Here is a 9,754-nt window from a genome sequence, read left to right as displayed (position 1 = left end):
ATAACAGTTGACTAGACAATTATTTCGTAACAAAGAAAAAAAAATGTAATTTTGTTCTATTGCTTTCATAAATATATTTATGTAGATCTCTGCTACTTAATAATAGTAGTGATATAAACAGCAGCTGCATTAGTAGTATTATTAGTAGTAATTAAACTAATTAATTAAATGTAAGTATTGTTAATTAATTATTATTATTATTAATTAAAGTATAATAAAACAATGGCAATGTGAATTTGTAGAAAGTTTTCGAAATAACCCCCCTTGATGAAATCCTGCGTACGCTACTGACGTGAAATTCTGTGTAACTGACTACACACAGTTATACCATTATATGTAGTTGGTGAAAAGGGTATATAGGGACGTATTAAAAATTTAATGCAAGCAATTTATAGAAGGAGAATCTACTTCATTGTACAGGTGCCTGATTTAGCTAATCAAATATTAAAACAGGAACATACTATTGATAACAGCTTCCAAAAGTTTATATATGAGGGGCATCCAGAAAAACTTTCAATGGCGTCTGTACACGACGCTAGTGGTTGGAGCGCGACACGTATATGTAGGCACGAAAAAGTGGCTGTAATCTGGTGCAGTCGCAGCACAACCATTTTAGGTTAAATATGACAACTCTCATACAGTCTCCCACAGACTGCGAGGTACATGTGGTAATCAGATTGTTGCAGGCTTAGAATCCAGCATATAGCCACCAGCAATTGTGTGCAATGTACAGGCCGGACATCGTGAGCCATAGTATGGTCAGACGATGGTGCAGACAATTCATGGAAGGCCAATTCAATGTGCACACGTTTTGTGCCTCTTGGCTAATTTGCGAAGATCGGGATGAGTGATGAAATTGATGAATGGACATTCACAAACAACCAAGGCCGAGCGGGATTCGAACACGGGACAAATACTAATGATGCGGCTCTGTGTTACAGTAGATTCACACTCGATCTCCTGTCAGAACTCCGCCATTTTGATCTGTGATGCAAATTGTTCTGAAAGAAGTTAAAAAAATCATGGGAAATATGTAATTTATTGTGGCTGTCGGAATTATTCCATGTATAACATGCATTATACTTTTCTCTTGGATAAAATGTTGGAAAACATGAACATTCTACATGCACAAACCAGGAAGATGAGGAGCCAGACTAAAATTTGTCCTACTGCTGCAAGGATGACAAAGAAAAATCGATGATATGTGGTAATCTTCCATCTATAAACCTAGTACACCTAACGCGAAAAGAAACAATAGACAAATTGTCCATCACAATTTTCATTCAGTTTGTTTTCCAAACCGTGCTGATAAGGAATTGAAATAAAAATGTCAACGAGCAGACACCAACACCTGTTTGAAATCGACAAAATTCCATTCCTCTAAACAAGACAGGATGTGGAATAAAAAAATAATGAAAATACTGATGGACAAAGTACCTAACCTATTATCCTTAGCCTATACATACAAATACAAGTCATAAATAGAATGACTCATTCATAATTGATTAATTCTAATGCCCTTTCCACTGCATAAGGAATTGACCTTTCAAATTTCTGTTAATTGGAATGAGAGTGTTTTCTCCACACAATACCATCCTCTTTACATGCACTCCTGCCCTCCCACTAACTAGACAGTCATGACAAGCTCAATGGGTCTAAAAAAATCTTACTGGTCAGAACACATACAAAATAGCAGTGATCATAATACTTCATTTTAAAAGTAGCTTCACTACAGCTACTCTTCCAAAATGTAGATTTGCTACAGCTACAGCTACATTTACAAATGTTACTATGTTACTTCTCTACTTTTGCGCCAGTTCTGAACGAAGCCCTTAGCATGATAGTTGTATTCAACTGAAAAATAGATTATGTGATTCACATCATGGGCATCATTCGATAATTTTGATAGCAGTATTACTTCCGTTACTTATTTTTACTATATTGTTTGAGAATAACGTACTTATGTAAGTGGCATAGCAATTCAAATTTGATGTATGATTATTGCAATTAGGATGTTACCGAAATTAATGATTGCAACTACACACAAATAAAATTTGGTAGTATTATCTACAGACTGCGCGGAAAGTATTGACGCCACACCAGTGAAAGCAAGAACCACAACAGATGTATACAACAAACAAACAACAAAATCAATGTTGTACTACTCACCTTGTAGTCAGTATTTTGTCGACCCTCCTTTATGCTTCCGGCCTTCTGTCAGTCGTTTTGGAACACTCAAAGCAAGGTTTTGGAGGAGATTATCTGGCAGATTGACCCAAATGTCCCTTATGGCAGCTTCTAGCTTAAGGAGTGTAGATGTGTCCCTGTTCCTTAAACGTCGCTTCATGATAGACCACAAGTTTTCAATTGGGTTGAGGTCGGGGCTTTGTCCTGGCCAATCATCAAAATAAGGGACACAAGCATCTTTGAGCCATGAAACCACACTTTTGGCTGTGTGACAAGGAGCCCCATCCTGCATAAAAAAAGATGCTCCACTTTTTTCAAAGGACACTTCCAAAACATCATTTAAGAGCTCAAAATAGGAGTACTGATTCATGGTCTGGTTTTTAGGAAGAATAACTAACTCTCCTACGCCACCATAACTAAAGGAACCCCAGACCATAATACTGGGAGGGTGTTTTATAGTTGGATGTGTGTACTGAGGAAGGGTGGGATCATCACCGGGAGAACGGTACACTCGCTTGGAACCACTACCAGTAACAAAGAAAGTGCTTCATCACTCCACAACACTTCTTTCCAGTCATGAACAGTCCAGGTACTGTATTTCTTACAGAAATCCCATCTTTTCTTACGATGCTTCTCTGTAAGGCGAGGTTTCGGGCAAGCTCTGTAACTGCGTAGCCCTAAGTCATCATGGATCTTCTCCTGAATTGACCGGAGGGACACATTATCAAGCAACAGAGGATTTTTTTCTTTCAGTTCCCTAGCTGTTAACGAAGGTTGGTTCCTTAGCTGCCTTTTCATGATGTGCAATGTTTTTTCAGACACTTTCCTAGGCCGACCAGACTTAGGTTTTGGGCAAGGAATTTTGACCCCACCTTCGTCCTTGAAGCGTTTCACCAAACGTTGCACTGTTCTCAGGTTCACGCCTGTTTGTGTCGCGATTTCTGTGCTTTTTATGTCTGCTCTAAACAAGGCAATCACCTGCTCAGTATCACCAGGCTTCAATATGTTGTAAGGCATCGTTTCACACACAAAATCAACTCAGAACACCAACACAACAGCCCAAAATTCACAGGAAATACCACACGCACGTGCGCACGTACAACAACGTCTCCCACTCAAAACTGAGCGAGTTGAAACTTGCAGCTACGAACAAAGGAAGATCGCAGGTGGTAGTTTACTGCCCATGAACGACAACTCTTTTCACGGTGTCGTTTAGGAGATAGGTGGTCCTATATAAAAACGCGAAAATAATTGACGTCAATGCTGTTGGCGTCAATACTTTCCACGCAGACTGTATGTTTATACATCAAAGTTTATGTACAACAATTTAAAAAACTACACCATAAAAACATGACCCCTCAGCAATCTCACATTTCTGTTCATTCAGTTTAAGGTAAAACGAGATATCCAAAGTATGATGCCAGTGGGGCACTGAAAACATGATCCACTATGTTGATACATCACTGGGTTTGGTTGTTTTGTCGTCTACTTTTCAAGAGTCCTTTTATTATGACTATGGCGAGACAACGTCTAGGGCAGTTTTACCATTTGTACAGATTTAAATAATGAAGTAATGGAGGAAGGATCAATAATTGAAGGGTAAACTATGCTTTGTAATCATCATTTTTCTTAAATATTTCTGCTGCCCACGTGGAAGATTAATGAAACGAGGTCTTACACGTTTGAGTGTTCTCATTAAGTCATATCAAATATACCGTGCGTTCATTTCGATCTTCAGCCGAGAGATCGGGAGAAGCGTGGCGGGCGGCGCTGACGGAGATGCCGATATTTGCGGCCTGTAATGCCCGCTTATTTTTATGGACATATGCAGACATTTATATAAGTATTGCAAAACGAGCACTAACCTGTGTTGTAAGAGTACGGTTTTAATTTTTGTACCTTAGTGGCTGTATGTGCTGATGGTTTTGACACGCCCATCTCCTGTGAAACACGGCGTAGAGGTTTGTTTGGAGAACGTTCTAACGCTGCACCAATTTCATCGAGTTTTGCTTCGGTTAGAATCCGTCGTCTTTGCTTAGGTGTTTTAAAATTTAACGATCCAGTTTGTCTAACCGTATCTCTATGTGGAGGTGAAACGCCTGGGAATTTCTGTACAAATTGCCTACACACGTCTCGACACGAGTCTGTTTTCACGTAAGTGTCATGCATAAGAATTCTTTGTTCTAACGTGAACCTTGCGGCTTTCATTCCAATCGTCTCACTGACACAACACACACACACACACTGCAATAACACAAACAAGTAACGGCAAGTAACCAAGAATAACACTCTTGCACACAGTACGAAATTAACACGCTCTTGGTTTACATCTGCTCGCCACTATATTCACAGCTCTGTCTTCATCTAGTCACGAAGGAACAAAAAACTCGAGCTCGGAGATTTCAGATTGCAAGGAAGCTCACGAAAACCATTGACTTTTAACGGTTTCGTCTGCAGCGCAATCTTGATACAGTGTTGCACATTCGAAACCTCCAAACGATCCCCATCGACACAAAACTCTTTCAAGGATATAAGCTTAAGTAGGACGTTACTGGTCAAAACTATGATTAAAATGTTTTATTATCTGTGGCTCTTAACATCGTTTCTAAAGCGTATTTATTTGTGTATATAAGGGTAGAACTTGGATGAATTACAGAAGAACCTTTGCGTGTTATAATACAGGTTAGTGCTCGATTTGCAATATTTATATAAATGTCTGCATATGTCCATAAAAATAAGCGGGCACTACAGGCCGCAAATGTCGGCATCTCCGTCAGCGCCGCCCGCCACGCTTCTCCCGATCTCTCGGCTGAAGATCGAAATGAACGGACTGTATTTGTCAATGACTACTCTTTTTTAAAAAAATGGAATTTATCATATGTATCGAAATTAACTATAACGTGTTGTGCAAAAAGGAAAAAACATAAAATAAAAATGTAATATTTATCAATTGTTTTCTTCTTAGCCTTTAAATGGAATATTAGTTGGAGGGAGGGGGGGGGGGTATGTTTGCTCGAACCTTGGGGACAGCTGGTTGATGGCTCTATAGCAGGTGCGGTTGGACCTATAGTGCACAGGAGTAGTGAACCCCGAGAAATATACGGTAATCACTTCGAGAATGAACAATAAACAACATCTACCTTTTCACAATATTTTGCTAAAATTGTTACACAATAAATAATGTATGTGTGTCTGTAATACAGTGAATTCTTTTGCTGAGAAGGAGAAACTGCAAGCTGGCCACCCTGGTGCAGTTCCTCAGTTGAACCCCCACAGGACAGCTCGTGCCATAGTGAAAGCTCTGGCGGCAGGCGGAAGCTCGGGGTGGCTATATGGACAAAATACATGGAAGAGGATACTGCCGAACCTATATCTCCAAGAAACAGTCATGAGCAGTTTGTTCTCTTGCAGAAGTTGCGGCACAAGGCACCATTCTCGCTGCTTCCTCCCTTACAGTGATGCCCATTGGAGTTCAAGTTTGAAGCGCACACATTGCATTATTCAATCTTCTCTTTGTATCATTTTTGCACCGAACTTCTTGGAATAAATGCGATTGTGGCAGAGAAGGATGGGTAAAAATGAAAAAAACCTGGAATTAGATGCGCTGAATTAAAATAAAACAGATACATTACCAAAATAGCTTGTGCATGCATTTAGAGGTTTATACTTAAAGGTGGAGACACGTCGGGTTTGCGAAACTGAAAGAATGGTGCAAAGAAAGGAAGAAGTGACTCGCTGTCGGTGTCAATGTCTCAAGTTTGCTAGTTTTTGAAGTGCTTGGATAGTTGTTGTACAGTATTAAATCGTGCTGTGAGTGAAGTGAGGGATGGACTTTACCTAGGTTATGTCATTTGATGCAGTGTAGGTGTTGCTGTCCGCGCAGGTAAGAAATGACGCTAGAAATGCACATAATTAACGTAAACAAACTTTCTGAAAGAAAGTTAGAGATAAAGCATGTGCTGGTTGACCAGCTCCAAATTTGAACAAAGCTGTCGCGTATCAATGAAAGGGTCTCAGGTTCAATTTCTAGTACGCACATGCCATTAGTTGCAATTTCCCTTTAGTAAATGTAGGACCAGTTCTGATTAGTCGGCATGGACGTCCGGAAGGGGAAAAGGGATTTCCCCCCCCACTGGAAAATGAATGTCAACCAAAAATTATATATTACACACATATAATTTCATTTCAGCCACAGTAATTTATGGTAATTATTATAAAAGTGTTGCAGTAACTTCACACTGAAGGAGTGTTTTTTTTTGCCTCTCGTGGAAAAAACTTACAACCTAAAAAATCTGCCGGCCCTGACTCAATCCCTCCCCTCTTATGTAATTAAAGGATGTTCGGCAATTCTTAAGGCGAAGAGGGACAATTACGCACCAGTTGTGCATTTATTTCAATATATTCGGATTGGGCACTGCTATTTAAAAAAGGGTTTAGTATGCAAGAGAGTATGAATTTAGAGTATGAATTTATCTCCATGTTGCAAGTGGAAACTGTTTTTCAAGTTGATTAGTAAGCTAGACATGATGTTTGAAAAATATGATTAATAAGTATTTACAGAATCCCACGTATTCCTTATGGGAAATCAACTTAAACTTCAAGTTACGGCTAATCAAATGGGAGTTTCGACTTTTCCTTCTACTATGACATAGTTTGTGTGCTTTTCCGTCCATGTACTTTCCTACGTTATTGGATGTTTGATATTCCCAAGAGAACGAACAAAATAATGGTCCCATAAACTTAATGTATTTTGCCTTGCCTCCTACGGCCATCCTGGCAGTGTTGCCAAATCTGATGTGCATAAAAGATCTACATTTCAGCATTAATAGAGCTAAAGATGACTTTCAAGGAGCTAGATTAACGAAATCTGCATAAAGTGCCTCCTAGGATAATTTTAGGTGTCAGAGGGGTGGTGACGCTGCTATTACCGTTAGCCTAAAAGTGATGGCAATTTATTCTTAGTTTTCACCGCCTAGATTTGGCACCATCATCCATCTCAATAATCCAATGATGCTCATATGAAATCGAAAATAAAGGATTCCCGGATAACAATATTGTCATATTCACCTTATGCATAGCGCAACATATAAAGATAGCTGGGGAGGAAAGAGGGGATGGGTGACGCAGCTTATATATGAATATCACGTCATGTGCAAAAAGTACTCATGGCAAAAGTTGGGTCTTTATGGGCCGGAGCCAGTGGTGGCATCATAGTGGGGCAGAGGGCGGGTGCCACAGTTCACAGCCAAACAATTGCATGAAAGAGCCAGATCTGGCTCCAAAAGAGCGAAGTTGGCAACAGTGATCGGCAGCTGCCCAGAAAGAGAGACCTAGGAGAAATTGTCCCTCTCCCCCTTAAGTACCCTCGTCACACCCCTTTCAACTTGGCTATTAGAACTTCGAAATTTCCAGCAGTGTGGAAAACAACTGAAATCTATCCGATTCCCAAAAGCTGACATTTGTAACTACAGGCCTATTGCAAATTATCAGTACCAGCAAAACTCTTCAAGCAGAAAATATACACGCATATATATTCCCATATTAAACCCATTTTATCCCCCAATCAGCATGGATTTGTCCAAAAGCTCTCAATCGTAACTAATCTTTTCGAACTGACAAGCTATATTGCATTTAGTATAGATAATAAAGGGCAAGTTGATGTTTTATATACAGACTTTTCAAAGGCATTCGACACATGATATATATTAATACAGAAATAATCCAACAATAGCCTTTCTCTTCCACTTATAACCCTTTTCTGTTCCTACCTGCAGAACTGCTGACAACATGTCTTGTCAAGACTGCAGATCAACTGAATACATGGCAAATTCAGTAGTCCTACAGGGACCCTTGGTCCTTTGCTATACTTTATTTTTATAAATGATTTGCCAGAGCTACTCAAAAAATCTGAAACATTAATCTTTGCTGACGATGTTAAAATATATAAAAATATCGTAAACGCTGATGACTGTACAAAATGACAAGAGCTGGCTGGATAACTTGCTTCAGTGGTGTGAAATTAATAAAGTCAGCCTGAACTTAAAGAAATGTAAACTTGTATCATTCACCCACAACAGACACCCTATTCAACATTCATACACTATTTCTAATATGTTAGTACAAAGTGAGAATATCTTTTGACCAAAAGTTAACATTCCAACCACACATTGCCCGCATTCTAAGCAAAGCTCACAGAAATTTGGGGAATGGGTAAGCAATTTAGAAAAAAATGAAACATTTATATTGCTGTATTATACACTCATCAGATCTAAACTCGAATATGCCTCTCTTGTTTGGAACCCGCAATTCAAGAAAGATATCAAAAAATTAGAGAAACTTCAAAATACATTTCTCAGATATCTACTTTTTAAACTTGATGGTACATATCCAAAACTCACTCCTAGCAACATATTACGCAAAATCTTTAATATTTCATCACTCAACGAAAGGAGGCAAATAACTCAATTAACTTTTCTCTCCAAACTTACTATGGTAAAACAGATTCTTCTAATCTGCTGTTGAATTTAAATTTCTACCAAACTGTATGTTAAGGCCCAGAACTGACCCCTTTCAAATCACCCTTGGAAGAACCAAACTGGCCAAAGCTGAACCCATGAGGAGAATGTGCAAGTTATATAATTCAGTTTCTAAGATTAACCCAAGCATAGACCTATTTAAATGTAAATGTAACTTTAGATCTATTCACCGATTTTTTGTATGTTTTGTTTTGTTCATAGAATTTTGGTTTTCAGTTAGCTTGTAAGATTATATTCAATAGTTTAGCATCATTTTTATTGTATTACGCCTGTTTCCTTTGTCTCTTTAATCTAATAATTAAATTCTTTTCACAATTGTCTTTAAATATAAAATATATCTTACCTCATTCATATTTCTTATTAATTTTCTTAGTTATGATCTTGTTTATATAATGGTGTTATCACATATTGAACACTGTAATTGGGCATGCACCTGTTGTGTTTCAGTTAAATAAATAAATAAACAGACTGAAGCGCCATGATGCATGCCATTGAGAAAACAGTATAGACCAAGCAACATGCAAGTGATAATGTTTAGCTCATTGTTGCACTTCGGTTGAAAAGGTTGAATAGATTGCTGAGGGTCTCCTTCCAAGTGACATGTGTCACCTTCGGTCTGAAAGTTCCCTGAGAAAACTGTACATGTCAAGCAGGGACGGCGACAGGGGTGGGCACGGGTGGGCAAGCGCCCACCCAAAAATTCCTGTGCCCACCCGATTGCCCACCCAATCAAATTCACTAAGTACATATATACTTAGAGATATGTGAATTTTGCAATAAATTCTGGTGTTCATTACATGTATATTTTACTAATGAATATTATCTATACTAGAAATGTTCACATATCATCATCCCATAAAAAGCTGATTTAACTTTGTCATTAGAAAGCAAAAGGAATTAGTAGAGATCTTGAAACAAGAAAACTGTGACCAATTGAATACTTCTATGATTAGAAGCAGCTAGTGGGCTTAGGAGGCGCAAAATTATGCAGGGTATGGTCAAAATGAGATCAGGGTTTAGGGTGTGATTGA

At 38.6% G+C, this 9,754-nt stretch overlaps 1 protein-coding gene across 1 annotated transcript; it reads right to left on the bottom strand.

Moving 5' to 3' along the window:
• Positions 1-2,640: 2,640 nt before the first annotated feature.
• Positions 2,641-3,204, bottom strand: LOC145989062 (uncharacterized). The gene has a single exon (XM_083124359.1). The coding sequence runs from the start codon at positions 3,202-3,204 to the stop codon at positions 2,641-2,643; it is 564 nt and encodes a 187-aa protein (XP_082980485.1).
• Positions 3,205-9,754: the final 6,550 nt, after the last annotated feature.

Source organism: Lepisma saccharinum, chromosome 6 (assembly GCF_977018435.1).
Source record: "Lepisma saccharinum chromosome 6, izLepSacc3.1, whole genome shotgun sequence".
Taxonomy (NCBI): domain Eukaryota; kingdom Metazoa; phylum Arthropoda; class Insecta; order Zygentoma; family Lepismatidae; genus Lepisma; species Lepisma saccharinum.
The sequence above is the reverse complement of the archived record's forward strand: the minus strand, read 5'-3'. Positions and strand labels throughout refer to the sequence as shown.

Bases quoted from the DNA above. Each gene is read 5' to 3' on its own strand.
- LOC145989062 (XM_083124359.1), bottom strand. From the start codon at position 3,204: ATGCCTTACAACATATTGAAGCCTGGTGATACTGAGCAGGTGATTGCC.